The sequence below is a fragment of the Rutilus rutilus genome (assembly GCF_951802725.1).
Source record: "Rutilus rutilus genome assembly, chromosome: 21".
Classification (NCBI taxonomy): Eukaryota; Metazoa; Chordata; class Actinopteri; order Cypriniformes; family Leuciscidae; genus Rutilus; species Rutilus rutilus.
The window spans coordinates 5148265-5172981 of NC_140226.1; the positions used below are offsets into that span (position 1 = coordinate 5148265).

The window sequence follows — 24717 nt, forward strand, 5'->3', positions numbered from 1 at the left end:
TTGAAGTAACTATTAATTCAGGTATTAGTACATGATTATTCATGCCCTGTCATTGTAAAGTGTTACCACATTGTGTTATGTTATTATTGAGTGGCAACTTTGCATTTCACTGTTTTTTGATCAGATTTGAATACATTAAGTTTTCGTATGGCTCGCAGCTACAGTTGCTCTTGTTCCAGCAATTTGATTCACAAAGACATGAAATCAGGTTTTCAGTTTTATACTCTTTGTCAGATACTTATAATGTAGATGTTTATCCTTTTCATTCAAATTCATGCATGGCATTTCCCACTGCAATCACGAGTGTCATGATGTCATTGTATTTGGTTAGGTTGGTTAAGAAGGTTTTCCCACCATCATTCAGCTGAAGAAACCTCTTGTGAGACTGACGTCAAACTCTTCAGCCCATGAAAAATAAAGGGTTGGTATTTTTTTTTTATTAACTTTTTCTTCATATTCCAGGATATCCATCACAAGAGTCAAAAGTAAGTTTGGGGAGGGATGCATTGCATTGTGGACAGAAATACTATTACCATTTTAGGTCAAAAATTGTCGAGATGTTTAGATGTTGTCACTGCTGGATACGAATTCAATAAGTCAATTCAATAGTTGAAAAATTCAATAGTTGACAAAATATGAGAAAGTTGATTTAATTGATTTAAGTACATATAATCTGTTTGTCTCTCAATGATTATGTGGTAATAAAAACTGTTTGTATAATAATTATAATACACCTGTAAAAGTGATTTTTAAAGTAGTTTTAGATGGAGATAACAGCAGCATGTAATGCCACAGGACATGCTGTCACACTGAACAACATTTCAAGCCATTTTGATGTGCTTTTTCTAGAACCGACTCCTGTAGTCACATTATGTTCCTTTTTAGTTCTGTTCATTGACTCTAGTTTGTTTTCAATTCATCACGTTTCTTTGTCTTTGTTTTCCCGCCACTATATCATTTACCATGGACACTAATCATCAATCTTTTTGTTAATCATCTCTGTGTATTTAACTTCCTCCCTTTATTATAGTCTATACTTGGTATATACTTGGTATAGTCTTTGTCGGTTGTTGTCTGTGCATTAGCACACTGTCACGCAGGTTTGCCTGTTATTCTGTGTGCGTAATAAATTGTGAGTTATCTTTATCATCATCATCATCCTCTTCCTTGGATCAGCGCGTTACACGTATACTGAAGCCACAACAATAAGTAAAGCTTTAACTTATTTTATGCTTACCCACTTTGAAAATCTTTCTGTTATATGAAAGTAGCGCTTTAAGTTTTTTCCGTCCAACTCCCGCCTGCTCCCACTAGGTTCTATTCCGCATCCGCCCACTCCTGCTAAAAATTCACTCCGTGTTCACCCGCTATCTGTGTAAATGTATCTTGTTTCCAGAATCTCACATTTAAATTTCCCCTAAAGAAAGATAGATTGGGGATATAAAATGTAAAATGTTGGCTATGCAAGAATTTTATTTGTTATTTTTTGTCTTATCATGATACTGTCAACACAGTTAAAAGATGTCACAGAGAAAAATAGGCTAAATTAAACACAACATCTGTCACTCAACATTATAAACCAAAAAGACGAATAAACGAAAAGCTGTGGAAGCACCCCCAGTGTGACGATTAACTGAAGCCCCTATACCATCACGCCAATTCATTGGCCAGTGGCGCCTGCAACGCCTCTAATGAATACGTCACATATGCCTCATAAGAGCGCACTTTCGCCATCTCACTTCAGATTTTCCATCAGAATTTTTAGGCACATTTTGTAGAAATTACTTTGAAAAAAATTATTCCAACAGTTGGGCTCAGGAATTAAAAATCCCATTAATTATTTCCATAGAGAAATGGATTTTTAGCAATGAAACAGATTTTAATCTTGTAAGGCAGACCTACCAGCTCTGCAATGTACTGTAAATAATGAGAAGTAATGATAATAAGAAAATAAGAATATTATGTGAAGAATAACACTAACCATTATAGCAGCATCTTCTTGGATTCACCGAGCAGACTAGTAAAGATGCTAACGATTAATCAATGACCGTTTAATTGTTGATTATAATTTAATCGATAAAACTTATGGATGGTTGTTTAAGCAAGGTCATCATGGCTGCATCCGAAAATGTAGGCAGCTGACTTGTTGCCTCACTGCCTTATCAGGCAATGACTTTGCAGGCAGCGTTTGCACACATCTACAGCAAAATGCGAGCTTTGGTACAATCTAAGTGAATATTTAATTACTACAATAGTAATTTCCCGCTAGAAATTACATCAAAAGTGGAAAACGTTTGTCAAAAACGTACATTTACACACAAACTGACCATCAAACGCAAATCTTTATTTTTCTAGCTCAACTGTCACGGAATGGAAAGCAAAGGATTGTGGGATATCAAAGGCAGCGAAGGATACATCTATGCTGCCTTAGATCAGAAGCCAGCATAGATGTAGGCTATCCTTAGAAAATCGATCAGATGAAGGTATCTCAGGAGACAGGAAGTGAAGCTAACATTGGATTGGGACACACCTTGATGCCTTCCTACCTTGGAATGCATCCTCTGAAGGAAGCATTTTTAAGCTTTTTTATTTGGACGCAGCCCTAATGTCTTCAAACCATGCAATGGATTAGGTAGGCTAGCCATTTATTTTGAAACATAATTACTATTGTAGTGATTAAATATTTGCTTAATTATCACCAAAGCTTGCTGTATTTTGCTGTAGGTCATTAAACTGTTACGCTGCCTAAGATGTCTGAAATTAGTTTCCTGAGGTACCTTCATGTGCAAATGCTGCCTGCAAAGTCATTGCCTGATAAAGCAGAAAGGCAACAAGTCAGCTGCCTACAATTTCGGATGCAGCGTTTAGTATAGTTGAACTTTCAAATGACACTGGAAAACACTGAGTCAGCTTTAGCCAAGCAGCATGTCATGTCACTCTAGAAATGGCGAAAACTAAACATTTTCTTGACCGACCACCGAGCCTCATTAGCCGGTTGAAATTTCGAGCCGCGCCTGCAATTTCGCAACTCTGTCGCATCTCTCTGCCGCTCTGCCTCCCGCTCACACACACACTGCCGCCCTTCCACTCACGTCACTTTTTTAAAATCCCCTACAGCGCGAAACATGAGTCCCGCAAACGCGGCGCCGAGGAGCTTGTATGTAATCGGAGGACAAATGGCCCAGTTTCGAAATAGTTTGGGTACAAGGTGATCGCGTTGAAAATAAAGGCGTTTGTCTAGCGTTAGAAGCTCATTTCAAACATTGCCGCGGCTCATTTAAGAAAATGACAGCTCCGAAGAGACGCCGTTTTAGTTTGAGGTAGTGCTAACAATAATAAAGAAAGATGATGATCATCATCACCTTACATCATAGATGATGTGTTACTACTGTATTTAAGCACTGTATCACACAAGTTGCAACTTACATCTGTCATTCTTTTTGGTGAAATGGTCCCACACACTACTTTTCTTTGCACGCTTCATCCTGTCGTCTGTACAAACAGGCGAGTGGGGGGATTTGTTCACTTCACACAAAAAGATCTTGGAATGAGATGGCTAACTGTAGTAGCGTTTAGTCCACTGTCTATAATAGCCTAATTTAGAGATCACTTTTTTTTTTTTTTTTTTACCGACTACCGACAACTTTGGTCGGTTAACGTTGATACGGTCAACCATCGGTCAAACGGTCATCGGTTAACATCCCTATGTCACTCTAATTCTAATATGTCAGAAAATTTGAAAGCACTTGTTAATTGATGATCATGTTTCCTATATTCACTGTAAATCAAGCTTAGAAGCTTAAAAACAACACCTACTGTAGCCTATTTTGTGTTGGTTAAGCAAGTCATTAAGTAACGTGATAACTAAGGTTATGTTCAGACTGCCAGCAAAAAGGCAATTTCTTGCATATCCAGATTTTATCCAGATGGCTTTTTAAAAGTCCTGACAGCAAAAAACACATGAAATCGGATAAAATCAGATTCAAACCACATATGGAGGTGGTTTGAAATGCAATTCCAATTAGATTTTTACAGATGCGTCAGTCTGGACACTCTGGCTGCTGTGGTGGCAAACAAAATTGTATCACTGAATAAGAGACAAACATTTCCAATAGTCTTTGATGAGGTTTATTTTCTTGCAAGGAAAGGTCAGCAGTCATACAGTCACACAGAGTGGCTGCAGAGTGTGACAGTTAAGGGAGGGTATCCTTCCTCTTTTATAATTTTGACTCCCAGAATGTTATCTTTCTAGGCCAATGATGGTATTTTCAACCATATGTGAACATTCTTAGACTTGTTCATCATATTTTAACCTTAAGTGGAGACCCTCCTGTCACGTACCAACACTCTTTACCATTGCAATAAAATTCCATATTAGAATAAGGTTTGTGTTTGCTCTTTTACTGTCATATGATGGTCACACACATCACGAAAGATAAAATTTCTTCCACACTGCTCAAATCGGATTTAACATTTTTTGCCTCACTCTTAATGTGACGCACAACAATAACACCAAAACTGGTGTCGGAAATATCAGAAGAATTCATATGGTGTTCAAATGGCAAATCCAAAGATTTCTGCATTATCCTGTGCGCCGTAGGAGTTCTGCACCGCAACTCTCTCTTATTTGGAGAGTAGATGATGCACCTCCATTTTTCCTGTATCCATTTTGAGAGCCTTGTCACATACATGGGTTCGTCTACATTGTTACCAAACCAACCCATACAGATAGGTTGGTTATATCTTGACACACAAATCTTATTTGATCACTTGCAATTAATTGTGCGGACAGTCTACCTGAAAAGATCTGCTTTGCCTGCAGTCTCAACATAGCCTTAGTAGCGCCCCCCACTTTGGATTTAAGACTGGTTAACGTTTAATTGATTAATTGATCGTTAATTTAAACAATAGATTATGGGAATTTATGTAAATTGACATCCCTAAATCAGACTCATAAAGTGTGTCCCATTAGTTAATCAAAAGTTCTACGCACACTTGTGATTAGAGTTCTCAACGGGCCTGAAAATTACAACCCGACCCGACCCGGCCCGTGGCTTTTAAAGCCCGGACCCGATGTAATCCGACACATCAACATGAATTATCTGTCCGAACCCGGCCCGCGGCCCGACGTCACGTCGGAATTTTTTTTTTTTTTTCTCATACACGTATTATCATGACCAGCAGACGGGAATTCAAATCAACCTTTAATGTTCACGCCTTTTAACAATACAAACAACTGAAACAATAAACTTAAAATATATAAATATATAAATAGGCTGTAGTAACGACGGTGAATTCACCTGCGGCAAGTTTACTTTTCACCAACTCCATCTTCCTCTCTCCAGGCTAAAGGCGTGCACGCAGCGGCGTCAGGTCTGCCCCCGCCCCTCTCCATGATGCACGTTACACACAGCAGCCAGACATTCTTTACGGTGAAAAGCAGCGATGATTAATAAAAAAAAAAAGTTCACTGAGCGGAAAAGATTAAGCCCGAGGTCCGACCCGACCCGAGTCATTTGATTATATTTTCGACCCGAACCCGGCCCGTACCCGCGGGTCCCGTCGGGTTTGTCGGGCCGACCCGACCCATTGAGAACTCTACTTGTGATCTTCATGCCTACTTGAATACTTGGGCCAAAAACAGGAAATACATAAAGTAGACCAGTGCAAAGACTGCGGGTATAGGCAGTACCCAAAGTGTGGGTATAGGCACCCATTGTTACTGTTGAAATCAGAAAAAGACTGCAAATACCTACTCCAATGAAGCACATGACATAATCAAGTCAGTAACACTAACAAAAAAACAAATATATGTTTTTTTTTTTTTTACCATATTGCAATTAGCTTTAAATATGATGTATTAATGATATACTTAAAAAATAAAAGTACAGTAATATTGTATACATAGTAATATATTGTAACCAATTTTTTTTATTTGATCATGCCATTTGTGACCTACATGAGATACCATGTCAACTCTCCATAACATCTCGGTTACATTTGTAACCCTCATTCCCTGAAGGAGGGAACGGATACATAGTCGACGTGTCGACTGATTGGGATCACGCTTAGGGAGCCTGTCATCTTCGAGTATTGATAAAACGAGCCAATGCACACATTGCCGTGCGAGCTTTGCATCCATGTTCCGCCCCGCAGCGCGGGTATAAATACGGAAGTGGATGCACGCACCACTTGTTTTTCGCTGAGGAGCCGAGCGGACCCCGGAGTCAGCGGTGGTCCAGCAATAGTGGCGACAGGACTACGTCTCCGTTCCCTCCTTCAGGGAACGAGGGTTAAATACGTAACCGAGACATTGCCTTTCTGTCGCTCACGTTCGGCGTAGTTGACGTGTCAACTGATTGGGATCCCTATTAAAACGGCACTAGTGCTGCCACCTTTCAGTGCCTGGACAAAAGCCTCCTGATCCCCCCGCATTATTGAGGCGGAGATGGGACAGGGCTTATGCCAGGGAAGTCACTGCTGTTCCGCAAGACCCACTCAGTCAGAATTGTTAACACTGGGAAAACGTGCCCTTTCGTTGGAAAGGAATACGTTGTGGAAGCCACATCCTGCCCGTAGGGAGGTATACATGTGGAGGATTCACATATGGACTGGGTGTAACCGGGCAGTACAACATATAGGATGTCACTGAGGTGGCACCAGCCTATCACAGGGGGAGACAGTGACGGCAGAGGGGCTCTGCCAAGGGAAAGACAAGGGCTCGCCGCAGGGAGCCGTACCATGGAAGAATACATATATGGGATCGCCGTAGGGATCACAACATATGGGCCCAGCCTAGCACAGGTTCCACCAGTGCATACGAGTGCTAGGCCTGGCATTGGAATCTCCACGTGGAGGAACTTGACAGGGTTCGGCTAAGAGGAACTCTACTTCGAACCGGGCTTATGGTGTAACTGGCTACATGTGAAGGGAGCACACGGGAAGCATCCGTCTCGACACATAGGCTATTTTTATAGCGAACGTGTGGTGTCGCCCAATCCGCAGCTCTACAAACATCTGTCAGCGAGGCACCCTGTGCCAATGCCCAGTGAGAAGCTACACTCTCATTTTAGAGGAGTGGGCTCGCAACCCAGGGGGGCATGGTGCGTCTTGGGCTTGATATGCCAAGATGATGGCATCAACTATTTTCTTTTTGTTTTTCTCAGTGGGCCAGCCTCTACTTGGAGACAGCCTTTCCCTTCTGCTAGTCTCCATAACAGACAAAGAGCTGGACTGAGGTCCTGAGGCTTTGCGTTCTGTCCATGTTAACCGCAGGAGAGGACGGGCCAGAGAAAAGCCAGGGCTGGGTCTGCTTCCTCCGGGGCAGCGCTTGCAGGTTCACCACCTGGTCCCTTTTAAGGGGAGAGGTAGGAATCTTGGGCACATATCCAGGCCTGGGTCTCAGGATAACATGAGAGTTAGCCGGGACGAATTCCAGGCACGATTCATTGACCAAAAAGTCCCCTACCCTCTTGATAGAGGTCCAGCAAGCAGGAGAACTGTTTTTAAAGACAGGACTTTTAACTCAGCTGCTTGCAGGGCTCAAAGGGAGGTCTCTGCAGTGCGGTAGCACCAGAGATAAGTCCCAAGATGGTATAGAGGGGGATTCAGTCTCCTCGTCTCCCTCAGGAACCTGACGATCAAGTCGTGCTTCCCCCGGATTTCCATCCACTGCATCATGATGTGAGCAAATAGAACAACATACACTTTGAGGGTAGAGAGACAGCCCTCGCTCCAACCCAACTTGCAGGAAAGAAAGCACAGAGTGATCGAACACCTTCGGGGGGCTTCTCGGAAGAGAAGAACACCATTCAACGAATAGGTTCCACTTCAGGGCTTAAGCAAGCCTCGTACCGGGTGCTCTCGCAGAAGTGATGGTATCTACCACCTGTTTGTGGTAGAGGCTAGAACCTCCGCATCCCGTCCTTTCAGGACCAGACATGACCAAACATGGTTTCCAGTGGTCTGGACGTGGGTGCCAACGGTGCCCCGGCCCTGAGAATGTCTCAGAGGAATGGGTCAGGGAGGGCTGTCGAGAGGAGCATAAGTTCGAGGGAACTAGGTCCGGTTGGGCCAATTAGGGGCAACTAGCAAGACCTGCTCCTTCTCCTCCCTGACTTAGCACAGTGCTGTGCAAGAAGGCTCACTAGGAAAACACATCTTTGCGGCGGCCCTGGGGCTAACTGTGTGCCTTTGTCTCCGTGCCAAGGGTTCTCCGCTCGGTCAGGGTAATAAACAACTGTCAATGGGACAAGTCCGGAGAGGCAAACAGATGTAACTGTGCGGCCCCAAAGTGGTCCCAGAACAGCTGGACCGCCTGGGGATGGAGTCTCCACTCTCCCTGGGCCACAGGCTGTCGTGAGGCCTCATCGGCGGCACGATTGAGCAGGCCGTAAAATAAAATGGAATGAAGCGACTTCAGAAGCTTCTGACTCCATAGGAGGAGGTGGTGGGCGAGTTGCGACGTGAGGGAAGCGTAGCACAACGGTCGCAATGTTGGCTGTCCAGACCAGTACATGCTTGCCGGGCAACAGCATTTTGCGGCGTCTCAAGGCAAGGTGTACTGCTAGCAACTCGAGGCCTATGCAGTCGGAGGCCCGCCCAGACCCTCGTTACTGCATGCCCGTTGTACGTGGCCCCTCAGCCGGTGTTGGTGGACACTTGTTCTAGGAGCGGCTGGCCCAGAGAAACAAAAGGTCTAATCACGGGCTGAGGGTTTGGCAGCAGGACAGGGTGATTGTCACACAGAGCATACCGCTCTGCCCCCACCTTGGGACTCGGCCGTGAAGCCAGTACTGAAGTGGTCTTCATATGGAGGAAGCTGTTCGATCGGCTCCAAAGCGAAAGACAAGTGGTGCGTGCATCCACTTCCGTATTTATATCCGCGATGCAGGATGGAGCGTGGATGCAAAGCTCGCAGCCCAATGTGTGCATTGGCTCGTTTTATCAATACTCAAAGATGACAGGTATCCCTAAGCGTGATCCCAATCAGTCGACAACGTCGACAACGTTGAATGTGAGCGACTGAAAGGGAAGCAAGGGTTGCTGGCTAATGTCAGCTGCTTGAAGGAAATATAATTATTTATTTGACTATTTATACACTATTTTGCATGCTACCAGAGAACTCTCCATATGCTTCAGCTAATAATGATATAAAAAAAATCTAGATATATAATCCAAAATGTTTAAAAAATAGTTTTGTATTATTTAGATGAACTGATATATCTGATATACTGAAGGACGAGACAGGTGCATTCCAGATGCACAGAACAAAATGCACTGCTGTTATTAAGTCATTGCTAGCACCTCATTTTATATCACAAAATAAATATCGCTCCAAAAAACACAACCAGTTTATTAGCACTTACTTGGGTTTGGTGGAGCTCTCAGATGCTGATGCTAATGGAGTTGTGGAGGCAGTCATTCGATTTTTGCAGGACTGTGCATTGGACATTGCTAATATGGTGGGGATAGCAACAGATGGGGCCAGTGTAATAGTCGGCAGGCATCATTCGGTGTACACATTACTGAAACAGAGGCAACCGAATTTACAACTTATAAGATGCGTGTGCCACTCCCTGGATATAATTGCCCACAAAGCAATGAAACAGCTGCCCAGCAATATAGACTATCTGATCAGGGAGATGTATAACTGGTTCTCACACTTCGCAAAGCGCCAGACCGATTATAAAGCCATATACGAGACCATCAATGGAGGGTCTCCCCTAAAGTTACTATCCCGAGCGTCACCCACTGGCTGGCAACAGCAGACTGCATAGACCGGATTCTGGACCAAGAAGAGGAGCTGACCTTACATTTTACATTGGCTGCTAATGCTGAGCATTGTTATGTACAAAGACAAAACAAACAGTCTGTACTTGCATTTTCTACGTCCGCTGCTGTTTGAAATTAAGGCCGTAAACAAGAATTTCCAATTGGAGACTGGGGACAGCCTCACTGTATTCCAAGACCTTAACCAGCTCTATATGTCAATCATGATGAAGCCTAGCGTTTTCCGCATAAATACTGAAAAACAACTCAGAGAATTGGATCTAAATTCCACCAGTGTCTATCTCTAACCTGCAGACGCTGACTTGGGGGCCACATTCAGCCAGAAACTGGAAGCAAGCACCTTGTCCCCTGGAATGAAGCTACTGGTCCAAACACGTTGCACAGACTTTTTGAAAGAACTCCAGTACCAAATGCGCCTGCCTGCATCCATGGAGCTGCTCGCGAAGCTGGAGCTCCTATGTCCTGCTGCCGTGATGTCCTACAAGACAACAGTCCGAAAGTTGCCTAGAGAGTTTTTTTCTGGCTCTCTCGAATTCTCTTGAGACTCAGCTGAGAAATGTTGCCTCAGCAGGTTTTTCTCCCAACCTGGCCATTGACGCATTCTGGCTTGAGGTGGAATCTTTTAAAGATGCTGGAGGAAACCACTGTCCAGAATTTAACTTTTGGTGCTAAAAATTGCTCACCCTCCCATATCCAACGTTCCAGTTGAAAGAGCATTTTCTCAAGTCACACTGCTGAAAGATGACCTACAAAGCAGGATGGGCTTACCCCTTCTTTCAGGGTTGATGGATGGGTGCACAGGTCTTGTGCGTAATGGCTTGACATTAGCTACATTCCGAGGAAGTTTGACACTGGTATATACTAGAGCTTTTGTGTTAATCAAATTATTCTTAAAGTCCCAGTTAAGGCAAATTTTCATGCCCTCATTAACTTCACTCCGTCTCGTGGACTCGGATGTGTGTCATGGCTTACGTTGCATGAGTCCCCACTACTGGCAGAACTTGTTCATTGATCATTTAGAATTCACTATGGAGCTGATTTATTATTTAAACTCCTTTTTTACTTATGAATTGTTTTATGCACCATTCTATATGCATATAAGTTCATGGAGAAAATATATAAAATCCTATAGGCTAGGTGACCTTTTGGAGAAAAATAAAATTACACAAAGAAAAAAAAAAATCAATAGTAGCCTATAAACTTTGTGAACATAAGGTAACTACAAGTATTATGTGATTGCATCTCAACTTAATTCATATATTACACACTATTAATTCTAAAAAAATAATTGATATATCATACACTACAGTTAAGCGCGATCTGCTGTGACATCAAAGTTGAACTGTGGGATATAGAGCTGCTTGAAGTGTACATCAGAGTAGATTCGCTCCCTCTGTCAAAATCAAGGGGACGAGGGCCTATCACGACTGCCTTTATAATGTCCGTTTATAATAACATAAACTTCCCTCGCCCACTTGACAAAGTGAAACTCACTTCAAAATGGTGGCAGGGATCCCCCGAGGGGAAGTGCTTAGGGAACTTCAGGAGTGTATGTCTAAACGCGAAGTGGAACGCACCTAGTTAGGGTTGCCAACTTCAGAAAAGAAAAATGCGGGACAATCGTGGTTCTTTACAGGAAAATAAGGGACACTCAAAATATTTGTAGCCTACTTTATCACACAGTATATGTCATTTCAGGTTCGTAACGTTATGTGTTTAAAATTTTCTCAGATATAAACATTTGTTTTGCTTAACTATTTATGAACAATTTAATTCTAAAATGAATTTTAAGGTCACACAAAAAAGTCACATTACACACAAACCATAGTTCAAAATAATAGCATTTATCTGAAATAGAAAGCTTTTGTAACATTATACACTACATTTTAAAGAAATTAAAGAAAGTAATAGCATACTTTTCCCTCAGGAAGATTTCATGTTTTCTTGTGTGGCTGGATGTTGGACTCATGAACAATAATCATGTTGTTTGAATTCACCAAAACTGATTTGCCGAAATCTAAACCTGGCCGGACAGTGAAAGGGATTTGCCGTCAGCGCGAGTCTGGAATCTCCGGATCGAACCGGGAGCGACCAGACAGCAGAGGATTCAGTTCGCAAATCAAACAATAGGCCTAATTTGTTATTCGTATGGTCTGATGCGCGTGAGTGTGGGCTGTGGATGATGCTGTCTCGTGATCACTAAAGTGTTGCTGTTCTATCAGTCTGTGGTTAGATCAGCGTAGCAGTCTATTTAATCGGGACAAAGGAGGTCCCGTATGGGACAAATAAATTAGACCCAAAATACGGGACGTCCCGGCTAATTCGGGACAGTTGGCAACCCTACACCTAGTGTACATTGGTTGTACACTCATTATTGCAGTGCATTATGGGATTGAATGAGTGCACTCGATAACATCCACTATGGTTTCAGACACCACTAAAAATGGCTGTCCCCTCAACTAGTGCCCTGTTTAATGTTATAAGGGGCGATTTCGGACACAGCGCTTGGAAAAAAAATAAGTTAAAAAGAATAAATTTAAAACGAGCCGACTTCCGAACGCTGGCTCTCTAGCGCATCCTAGTGTTTGAATTTAATTTGCACTAGGGAGGAGAGAAGAGCAAACGAGGCGTTCAGCTGAAATTAATAGTTTTGAAGGCTGCTTTCAGATGCATACACTAACAAGTAGGGCTCGCAATTTAATCCTCATAGGCCTATTTAGTTTGAGCCTGTAAATGACGTTCAGACAGTGAACAGCAAAGATATAGACCTTATGGGCCAGAGAAACGAGGGCGCCGCCATCTTTAGAATATTGTCTTTGAACTTCCGTTTTTGCGGTCGCTCGTATGGCATTGCTGTCCAGGAGTAATTAGCTTTTGAAGTGGATTTACTTAATGTAAAGTTAACGAAAGTTATCATGAGGATTGTAATGTTTAAATCTGCTTTAAAGCAGATGTCTTAACAAATGTCAGTAGACCGGGAAGATTTTAAAACGAGCCGTTCATTCATAAATACGCAAGATCGCTGTGAATATACAGACCGGAAGTCAAAACGAGCGCAGCGCTGAAAAGGGGCGGGGCTACACAAGGAGGATGGTGAGTAAGTGACCTGAAGAGCAATATAAAGAATATATAAAAAAAAATCTGTATTAATTTCTTTGCAGCTTAAGATTCAGTCTGAAAGCACCTAGCCTAATCAGGTATGTGTGATAAACGAGGCTGTACTGAGATCGCGATCAAATTGACGTTGATGACAATGGTTAGCTCTGGACATTTTTACTTGATATTAATTAATCTAACAGCAGAAATAAACGCGACAACAGCCAGTCAATGCATGACGCTAACGTGAAGTGATTTCTGCGTGTCTCTGTGTGGATGAAAACACAAACTGATAAACAAACTCACTCTGATGCTCACGATGTTTTCAGCTCTGCATCTCAATAAGCACATAGACCTCATCTCCAATGTAAGGTTTCAGCAGTTGCAAGCTCAGCACATACAGGCCTACTGCAACAGAGTTTCTCGAGTCAAGACAAGAACTGGTTGCTAGATGCAGCAGTTCTCGAATCACCAGTACAGAACCGAGAACTGTTTCTTCGGACACCGACACGTTCGATACGTTGAACCGATGAGCTGGAGATACTGCGCATGCGTGATAGCACCGTCTCTGAACCGAACTTTCTTTCGGCCAACTGCATGCTGTGCTGCTGGTTAATGAGCACGGGTGAACCGAGGACTTCAACGAGGGGCCGAATTCGGCGAAATGTAATTTTTATCCGCCGGGATGATAGAATTCACGTTATTACATGAGGACGTAAAAGAACTGGTGAACCGGTTTTTTGAACCGGTTCATTGAAACGAACTGTCCTAAAGAACCGGTTCGCGGAAAAGAACCGGACTTCCCATCACTACTCCAGAGCTGCTCTGAGTTACTTCAGAGAATGTCTAATAGGAACTTCACAAGATTTTCACCGTTTCATCGGTTTCATTTGAGAAAAACCACCGTCAAACAACCCTGAAACAAAGATCTTCACGACAAACCGTCAAAATAAAAGTCCGGTTAAACTTCAGAAATATATCACTACTATACTAAACTGTAGCCTACTATTTGACAAAAAAAAAAAAAAAAAAAAAATGCAGTGTTTTATAATAAATGAATTGTTATATTTTAATTTGTTTACATTTTAAAAGCTTGATTAAATTGTTAAAGCTTATATAAATTTGTATTAAACCATAAAACACAGAATTCCCCCCAAAAATTTAGTGAAAAATTTGTGATTTTTGATGCTATCATAGAAGTGCCCCATTCAAAAGGCAATTTGACCAAAAACGAAAATACGGTCAAACTTAAAAGTGGCGTTTCCATTCTAATTATGCTTTTGATCAAAACTTTGCTTCGGGTAGATTAAAGGCCATCTTTCAATTTAATTGTATAACTTAATTTCAGGGATCTTCAACTTGAAAGATGGGTTTTAACAAAAGACCATAGGTTGGATTTTGGCGAGAGTTACCCTTTAATGACAGAAATTAACCCTTTAAAAGTTAGCTACTCTGTGGAGTTTAATTGTGAACAAACAAGTTAACATTCTCAAAGTCTAACAAATATGTGGAAAGCATTTCCTGCCCCATTTAATTGTGATAAATATTGATATCGTATAATATGGAAAAAAAATATTGTGATAATATTTTTGGCCATATTGCCCAGCCCTAGCTAATCATACCTCTTACATCCATGTATCACTTTAAATACCTTTAAGATATTTAAGACATAACTCTTTGTACTGTTTCTCTGTACTTGAAGGGATAAAAAGGTATAAGAAAAAAAAAGTTTTGAAGCTGCTATGTTTTTGTAAGATGTAAGATGGACAACCATTGTAGTCCTTATTTACAGTAGAAGGAGTGTTTTGTAGTGATGTTAGCCACAGTCCGTATTTTACTCATAAATCAAAAACTGCCTTTCTAATATCCTATAGGAAATCTCCTCAAGGAACCCATGGCGAATTAGCCTCCCAGTTAGGCTTTGTATAATTTTATTTTCTCAAAAATATTATAGAGTCAAAGAGTTATCAATAGTAATAAATTATCTAAATGTACAGTATTAATGTGCATGTGCAAGGTTGTCAATCTTCCTTTTAAAAAAATATAAGAATCGACACAAATTCAAATCATTCTTGTGAACAAACCATGGAATATGTTTATCAAACCTCAAATTGGAATGTTTGTGTCTTTTTATCTGCAGATTATCTTCAATCACTCCTTGTAATTTACAGTAAATGAACCGATCGCAGCTCTTAATCAGTGGATCAATCTGTCTTTTTATGCATGACCTGGTTAGGGTAAAGTGCAATCTTACTCATCTTTTTGTGGGTGTGTGTGGGTGTGTGTGTGTCAACAGGTACCTTAAGGATAGGCTAAATCAAGATAAAATAAAAATGAATTATGTTGTGTAACATTTCTGCCTGTTTATTATGTCGTCTTATGCAACTGCTAATAATTGTGAGATTCCTTAATCCACCTGGATATCAGCGCTAATTTCAGTTGTAATTTTTACAAGTTATTATTATTTTTTATTTTTTTTGTCTATTCCTAGGTTTCTCAATCAGAGCTTGTGAATGGTTGAGTTTGTGAGCTCCTAATTCACAATGAAGCCAGTTTTCCTCAGCATGACTGTCCTGCTCATCTCCTACATCTGTTTGGGTGATCATATATGCATGTATCTTGGTCTCGTCGTCTGCTTCATGCTCTTGGCTAACGCAGTTCGCCAGGCGGGAAATGGCTTGTCTGATGGAGTTGGCCGGGCAGTGTTAGTAACAGGTTGTGATAGTGGATTTGGACATCACCTAGCAAAGAAACTGGACAGCATGGGCTTCACAGTGTTTGCTGGATGTTTATGCCCTGAAGGGCCCGGAGCTCAGAGTCTGGTTGAAGAAGGCTCTGACCGTATGAAGGTACTCCAGCTGGATGTGACCAAAGATGAACATGTAAGCTTGGCCAAAGATTTTGTGGAAGCAAACTTGCCAAAGGAAGGTAACTTAAACACTTCAAATTGTGTTATTTATATTATAAGGCATAATGGTATTTAAAGACGACCTATAATGCTTTTTTCCATGTTCATCTTTAGTGTGTAATGTTGTTGTTTGAGCATGAAAAAGCTCTGCAAAGTTTCAAAGATATTGGCTATGATTCTCTATATCAGTGTCAGTGTTTCTGAACTCCTGAAACGCCTCCATTGTAGTCTTGAGTTTCTTCCGGGAACGAACACGTCACAATATTCCTCATTTAAATAATTAATACGCAGAATAAAGGGGCGGGGCCTGGTTGAGTTAGTTAGTAGTGTGTTGAAACTCACAATTCCCCAACACACTCAAAGCGCTAGACCAATCACAACACACTGCTCCAGCCGACCAATCAGAGCACAGTGTGCTTTTCAGGAGGAGGAGCTTCACAGAGACAGGAACTAATTAGGGGTGCATTTCCCGAAAGCATCGTTAGCCAACTATGTTCGCATGTTCCGTCGTTATCAGCATAGTTCAACGAGTCGGTGTTTCCCGAAACCATCGTTTGCGAACGAAATTTCGCAACAGCATCGCAAAGTTGTGTGTTTGGAACGACAGCTCTCGACCTGTGTTAGAAGCAGAGTTTCTTGTTTGCATGAAATGTGGACTCAATAAATCCTTATCTTGAGCAAAATAAGCAAGCTGACATTCAGTACAATCTATATCTTTTATTTATAAGACATACAAATGTTATTTATGTCTTTTAGTTTGTCAAGAGATTTAAAGCGCCGTTTCTGAAGAGTGCGCATGTGCGAACGTGCTCTAGTGCGTAAGAACCAGCCTATGATTGAATCTGGAAATAAAGCAAAGTAACTGAGAAAAATGAGAGATAGTCCTCAGATGCCGTGTCTGTAATTTATATCAAAACATCTAGCGTTAATTCGATCTCAAACAGATTCATTAAAAAAAGTTATTACTCCACCACCTGCGTGACGTCATAAACCAACGTGGTTGAACGACCAATTTGCGACAATACGGTTTCGGGAAACAGTCGTGACTAGCTAGTTGATTTCTTCAACGATGCGTCGTACTATGGTAGTTAAGCAGCGAGTTAAGTCGTTGTATGGGAAACACACCCCTGAGCGTTACTGACACTGGGAAGAGTGGAGCTGCAACAATGGAGTATATGGGAATAATAATGTCTTTTTTGAAGCATGAAAATCTATTCAAGTAGACCCCAAAAACAAAATCAAGACTGTGTAGACCTCTTTAAAATGTCATAAATGAAAAGCCCCTTTCTCTCTCTACATTGTTGTACATTGTCAGGTCTCTATGCTGTTGTAAATAACGCTGGCATCAGTGACTGGGGAGAGACGGAGTGGAGTAGCGCTGAGGACTTCCAGAAGATGGCGGATGTCAACCTGTTTGGTGCCATCAGAGTCACCATCCCATTCCTGTCACTCATTAGAGCATCCAAAGGTCATTGATGCCTTCTATTCTGACTTGAATATAATGTACTAAAGTCACTGTTGATTGATGTATTCCTTCACTCTCAGGAAAAACATATACTGAAGCTGTCACTAGGGTGGCATCCTTTCAAAAGGGAATTTTTACTAGTGTTCGCCGATATGGATATTTTAGAGAGCAGAGTGGCTGATATAAAGCCAATATAAATGATACTACACCATTTCATTTAAATAACATGCATAAAAATAGCTGCAATGAAATTTAGATTTATTTGACATATTTACTAAACTAGAAATAATTAATTGTAAAATGAATCAATGTGAAACATTTAATATTCAACAATATTATTGATCTGCCTTACTTAAGGTGGACGAAGATGCAATTTTCTTCTAGAAACAAACTTTGTTGTATTATTTTCATGTTATCACTGTAAAGCTGCTTTGATACAATCTGTATAGTAAAAAGTGCTATATAAATAAAGGTGACTTGACTTGACTTGAAATATAATTTGTGCTTTACTAAAAATAAGTCAAAGTAAAATAAACAGATTAATGTTTTGGTAACTTCTTGATTGTGTAATTGTGTTATACTGTAGTGTAGTCTTTTTCACAAATAAAGAAACTGTTAAAAACATGAATTAAAAGGAAGCAAACAAAGCAATTCAATTAATTTGACAATCAAAATCAAGCCCCGCCCTACATTTGTTCTTGTTCCAGAAGCCGTTTTACTCGAACATCCGTCACAAAGACTATTTCAACTTCCGTTCCACGCCGACTTTAAAGATGCAGCCGTTCTCAGCACTGTCAAAATAAAAGCTGCTTCCCAGACTTATCCCAGACGATAATTTAAAAGTGCCAAATATCGGCCGACCACTAACTTTTACCATGTAGGTATTCTAATTATAATACTTTAGGTAATAATATGTACCTTTAAGCCACTAATGTGCATCCTTTAGGGGTAAATAAGTCAATAATTCAAAGTCAAATGCGTTTGAAAGGGTGCCGCCCCACTGACGGTGTTATGTGTATAGATAACTTACTACTACTGTCATTCATTTCATAATTCCTTCTTAGGTCGTATGTTATATGTGTCAAGTGTCTTTTCTTTCTTCAATTGTCTGAACATGGGAGCATACAGTGTGTCCAAGCGGGGACTGGAAGCATTCGCAGACTGCTTGAGAGTAGAGATGGCCAGTTTTGGGGTTAAGGTGAGGACTGATCCGTTCTGGTAAAGGAATCTTAGGAACTCACACATGTGCTGACCGAAGTGGACTGTTCGTATTTTATTCATTACAAATAGACCGAAATTTTAAATCAGGTGCTCAACTAACTGTTGAGAAGGTTCAACACAAAAAAATCTTTCTTTAAAACAATGTAGTTTCATCCGACGATCAAGCGTTTCTCAGGCAAACCATAATCATAAACTGAAGAGACAGTAGAGGCCAAAAGTAATGTCTGGCCTTGGAAAATGGACATCTTCACAAATATTAAGATACCTCAAATATTATTACAAATTTGTTTAAGTATATTGCATAGTTGTGTCAATTGTTTTATTTGTGATAATAACGCAATGAAACATTCCAGTTTGTGCCGATATAAATTCTGGCCAGGCTGTCATACAAAGAAATTATGATCACAGGCAAAAATGAGAGAACCAAAAGAAAATTTTGTACAATTATGTTGTAGTCAATTTATACTTTTTCCTGTGAGCTTTTTGTTTTTCTATGCTTTTTTCTGCATAATAAAATAAAACGTGTAGCTATGTTTTTTTAATATTTTTTTTATACCTTTAATATCTTTTATTTTGTCAGATAAATACCTTTACTGAGTTAAAGGGATACTCCACTTTTTTTGGAAATAGGCTCATTTTACAACTCCTCCAGAGTTAAACAGTTGAGTTTTACCGTTTTCGGATCCATTTAGCCGATCTCCGGGTCTGGCGGTACCACTTTTAGCATAGCTTAGCATAGATCATTGAATCGGACAGGACCATTAGCATCTCTCTCAAAAAAATGACCAAAGAGTTTAGTTATTTTTCCTATTTAAAACTTGACTCTTCTGTAGTTACATCGTGTACTAAGACCGACGAAAAATGAAAAGTTGCGATTTTCTAGGCTGATATGGCTAGGAACTATACTCTCATTCCTGCATAATAATCAAGAAACTTTGCTGCCGTACCATGAGTGCAGCAGGCGTAATGATATGACGCAGCGCCTGAAAATAGGTCTAATAGGTTAGACAAACTTAGTCCCGGTCACGTTGGAAGTTACTGAGCTGGGGACTATTTTCAGGCGCTGCGTCATATCATTACGCCTGCTGGACTCATGGTATGGCAGCAAAGTTTCTTGATTATTACGCAGGAATGAGAGTATAGTTCCTAGCCATATCAGCCTAGAAAATCGCAACTTTTCATTTTTCGTCGGTCTTAGTACACGATGTAACTACAGAAGAGTCAAGTTTTAAATAGGAAAAATAACGAAACTCTTTGGTCATTTTTTTGAGAGAGATGCTAATGGTCCTGTCCGATTCAATGATCTATGCTAAGCTATGCTAAAAGTGGTACCGCCAGACCCGGAGATCGGCTGAATGGATTCGAAAACGGTAAAACTCAACTGTTTAACTCTGGGGGAGTTGTAAAATGAGCCTATTTCCCCAAAAAGTGGAGTATCCCTTTAAGTGTTTTGTTCTTTGTCATATTTAAAATATATATTTTTTTATAAAAATATGAAATATTTTCCTTATTTTTTTTAATTCAACAGTATTTGCCATTTGAAAATTTATACACAAAATATTAAAAGACTATGAACCAAAATAAATAGTAATAACAATATAATTAAAACATGCCATAATCTATTTCTTGATTTAGTATCCATTACAAATTGAACATGGTGAATTGTTGTGTATTGTATTTCGTAGGTCAGCATTATTCAACCAGGAAATTTTGGCGGAGCCACAAACATTCTGCGCAAGAAAACGCCACAAGACATATGGGATGGATTTGACGATGCGCGTAAACTGAAGTTCAACCAGAAATACGTTGAGATGGCATGTGAATATTTCCACTCAGTGTGCGCTTCCGGGTTTAAGGATTGCACTTTGGTTATCGATGCCATGCTACACGCTCTCACGGCTCCCAGACCTCAGACCCGATACCTGCTGGTTTCCTGGACTGAGGTGTTGTTTTTCTACATATGCCCTGTTCTCCCCACATACCTCACTGATTCTGTGTTTCAAATGAGTTCCATGTACCACAAGCGTAAAGTAATGCTGTACTCGTAATTGAACTTTGTTCATAATCAGAATAGGAGAGCTCTCTTTACATGAGCGACTCAGTTCCTATGTTTTGCTGATGTAACTCTTAACATGTTACAAAGGTTTCCTGGACAGCTGTTCTGTACCTCTTTCCCTTTTCTCTTTGTCGGAGTAAAACAATAAAGTCTTTATCACAGAAAATCTTGCTTTATCAGAAAAGTCTTCTTTTTTTCACTTCATTCTCCTAGAGAGAAACTATTATTTATACTTTTACAAAAACACCTCAGGATCATTGAAACTATTAAAGGTAAAATGGTGAAAAGGTGACTTATTAACACTTCAGTTTACAGTTTGGGGTCAGTATAAGAATTTGGTAACATTTTATGTTACAGTGTCTCTGTTACACTTCTTACATGTACAAATGATCAGGGTTAGTTGCTTGTATTTATGCATAATTTACTGTTATTACTATAGTAAGTACATGTTGTTAATAAATATTAGTACTTATTTATATAATTACACAACAAGGGCACAATAGTCTAACCTAGACTTTTTTTTAACGAAATTAAATTAATACTTTAATTCAGCAAGGATGTATTGTATTGATCAAAAGTGACGGTAAAGACATTTACAGTGTTACAAAAATATTACATTTCTAATAAACTTTTTATTCATTAAAGAACCCTGAAAAAAAATATTTATCATGGTTTTCTCAAAAATACAAACATTGATAATAATCAGAAATGTTTCTTGACCATAAAATCATTATATTAGAGTGATTTCTGAAGGATCATGTGACACTGAAGACTGGAGTAATGATGCTGAAAATTCAGCTTTGTTCACAGGAATAAATTACACTTTAACATATATTCACACAGAAAACAGCTGTTTTAATCTGTAATAATATTTCAAAAATTAATATTACAGTTTTAACTGTATTTTTGGTAAATCAATCCAGCCTTGGTGAGCAGAAGAGACTTTCACCTAGAAACTTAATGTTAATAAAAACTGGTTGGTGAACTTTGTCCATTTAGGGGCTTTACGATGCCGTGTGTGTATGCAAATTCAGTGTGTTGTTTGTAGTATGAGGAAATGTATTGCATTTAAATAGATTAATAAACTGAAAAGAGAACTTGTGTTTTGCAGCAACGGTTGAAAAGCCTCTTTCTCCAGTCGGGTTTTTCATCCTATGATATTTCCTGCTTTCATGGTTATGATGTTATTCGAGTTTCAAGTCATGTTTATTTGCTTTTCTGTATACAGGTTTATTCCTCTCTGACCCAGTTAGTTAGATTTAGATAATCATCCCACTACTTTCAGTAAACCCATGCATTTAGGTTTGTATTCAGAGGAAGAAGAAGTGTGTCATTGGCCCCTATCCACACTTTGTGAAGATATGAATAGATATAAAGGCCTCCTTTCTGACCACAAGACCAAAAGTCCCTGTCTAAGACTCCAGAGGAAGAGTCGAAGCTTCAAAAACTTGCTCTCAAGTATACAATGCTTCAAAATACAACACTGTTTACTCTATACGGTGGATCATCATTTATAAATGCCGCTGAGAAAATGCAATAAAACAAAAAAATATTATCTTACATCTTGCGAGTTTACATCTCGCAATTCTGTCATTATTTCTCAGAATTGCGTGAAATAAAGTCGCAATTGCGTGTTATAAAGTCAGAATTGCAAGATATAAAGTCAGAATTGTGTGAAATAAAGTCGCAATTGCTTCTTATAAAGTCTAAGTGAATTATTATTTAACCTTTACATTATTTGTTGAACCATGGCATTAATACAAACTACAATAGTGCTTGTCGGGTCGCTGACACCGCGCCGCCTCCCTCTCTTAACGTTACTGTGTCCCGCACAAAACATTTGTTTGTTGTATAAGTCATAAGATAGATGTGTCCATTAATTTGATTATTAGATTTGATTGTGCATTAGCCTCACATATGACTGACTTTGCTGTATGCAGGCAGCGATGTGATGATGCCTGATATGAACTTGGGTTGCTACATTAACTGAATGAATATATAAACATATATGCCACATTGATAGGTCACAGCCTACCCATGACAAGATTTCACCGCACGTTAATGGGTCACATCCACTCTACTGTGAGTTCATTTTAGATTGGGAAATACATATAAATTCATTTTGAACAAAAAAAATATCTAAATAGGTCAAAATCGAGTTACGCGAGGAACGTGTGGGCTACACTGAAAGAGGAGAGTCTTGTTGATTATCACTTGTGCTACAATCATTGATTTAATGTTTTTTATGTTTTTGAAACACTAAGATATGGTTTCACTACTTTCCAGGCAGTGAAGTTGCAACTAAATTTGTGTCAAGATTTTGACATTTTCACGTTATAAGTTCCAAATGAAATATAGTAGCACAAGATGAAATGGAATGTTAATAAAGCTTTTTAAGGTTTTTTTTTTTTTTTTTTTTCTGAAACACTAAGACCTTTTCAATACTTTTCAGATAGTGAAAGCGCATTTAAAAATGTGTGAAGTTTCAGACAATTTGTCAAAAGTTATTTACCCTAATAAGTCAGTTATAAATAACGGCACCCTAAAAAAGGTCAAAGGTCAGATTTTGAAAACTAATTTTGGACAATGATTTTAGTCTTAAATATATGTCAAATATAATGTAATTTATTTATTTAGTCCCATAGATGGTTAATCGATTTCACACACCTGTCCATCAGATCTCATAGAGCGCTGTCACCGTTTCATGATTATACAGTGAAACTTTATTGTTCAGTCAACAACTCAGGCAATAATAGTCAGAAATAATAGTCAGCTTTTTTAAATTGAACATTTTATTAAAACCTTTAGACAAAATATATTTAAAAAATGCATGTTTTTTTTTTTTTTTTGAGAGAGTATTATATAATGGGCTTTTATGGCTCATATAGGCTGATATAGTGAGAATATGGAGCTCAAACTCGAGGAGGAAAAAACACTTGGTTTAAAAAACACAGCGGCTCAAACTGAACAAAAATTTGCAATTTGGTGCAGATGCTGATATTTATACAGACAAAATGTAAGATGAAATTCTGATACTTGTAAAGTAAATCAATGAGATCTTTATAACAGTATAATAGATACTTACATAAAATGCTGTCACTCTATATCTGCCAAAATATGTCTTAGTAATATCTTAGCTCTGCAGTTTTAAAACATATAATGCAATGTAATACAATGATGATTGAGAGATGAACAAATAAACCTTCCTCAAAAGCCTGATGATCATATTTAATACTCACATTTGAACATGATTTTTATAAAAATAAATAAATAAAAAAATATGAATAGATCAAGTAAACCTGAGTTGCTTCAGTCCAGTAAGAGTTAAAGTGGCACATTTGTACAAGTAAACTATATAAAAAGTATAAAATATCAATCAGACGACAGAAGGCATGTAGTAGATGCAAAGTTTTGATCATGTTTGATCATTTACAGGCCTTAGGAATGTGAGTATCGAATATGGTACATTAGGCTTTAGGGTTAATAATGTTTAAATGTTTTGGTTTTCTTATTAAAGCTTGTTTTGTATATTGCAATAATATGTTATATTGAGCCATTTACAAGCTTACAGACATTTTAACCTTCACACATTTCTAGACTCATATGGTTTAATACCACATTGTTGACAAGGCCGGTAAGCATTTGCCTTGCAAATCAGACATGGGCTGTAGAAGTCGGCCCGCAGTCAAGTTACTGTAAAACACATTTGAATGAGACAATGAAGAAAACATCACAACATGTTGCTTACATACAAAAAATATTTTGCATATTTTTCATATCACTAATTCAAAAGAAAGTTTTGTAACACTTTACAATAAAGTTAGTTCACAATGACAAAACACTTCTTAATCTTAATCCATGTTACTTGCAACATTTACTAATGCATCATTTTAAAATCAACGGTTGTATGTTAATATTATTATGAACCTGAACCTACAGTAACAATGAATAGAACATTAATGGATTATTAAACATATTCCTGGATGTAAATGATCCCTTACTGTAGCAAACGTATTGCTCATTGTTAGGTAACGTTAGTTAATGCATTAACTAATGGGACCTTATTGTACAGTGTTACCAAAATATTTAGCATAATAACAGTACTTGGTAAATCACACACAGAATCATTCACTGCTCTCTTGAGAACAACCACACATGCAATCACTCGAAAATGTTACG

General features: G+C 39.2%; 1 protein-coding gene across 3 annotated transcripts; it reads left to right on the forward strand.

Moving 5' to 3' along the window:
* Positions 1-349: 349 nt before the first annotated feature.
* Positions 350-20700, forward strand: LOC311281374 (D-beta-hydroxybutyrate dehydrogenase, mitochondrial). 3 transcript variants are annotated; one of them, XM_084394217.1, is made up of 6 exons: positions 12827-12885; positions 15029-15125; positions 15380-15816; positions 17112-17264; positions 18326-18459; positions 20168-20700. In XM_084394217.1, exons 3-6 carry the CDS (start codon positions 15432-15434, stop codon positions 20528-20530), a joined length of 1035 nt encoding a protein of 344 aa, XP_084250343.1. In that variant the 5' UTR covers positions 12827-12885; positions 15029-15125; positions 15380-15431; the 3' UTR covers positions 20531-20700. The 3 variants fall into 3 exon arrangements, with proteins under 3 accessions (XP_084250345.1, XP_084250343.1, XP_084250344.1); XM_084394219.1 differs by lacking the exons at positions 12827-12885; positions 15029-15125 and adding an exon at positions 350-421; XM_084394218.1 differs by lacking the exon at positions 15029-15125.
* Positions 20701-24717: the final 4017 nt, after the last annotated feature.

What these genes read in the sequence shown, in the direction of transcription:
- LOC311281374 (XM_084394219.1), top strand. Translation starts at nt 15,432, where the DNA reads ATGAAGCCAGTTTTCCTCAGCATGACTGTCCTGCTCATCTCCTACATC. An exon ending in ACTCATTAGAGCATCCAAAG is followed by an intron (nt 17,265 to 18,325) that starts GTCATTGATGCC and finishes ATTCCTTCTTAG; the next exon opens with GTCGTATGTTATATGTGTCA. An exon ending in TGGCCAGTTTTGGGGTTAAG is followed by an intron (nt 18,460 to 20,167) that starts GTGAGGACTGAT and finishes TGTATTTCGTAG; the next exon opens with GTCAGCATTATTCAACCAGG.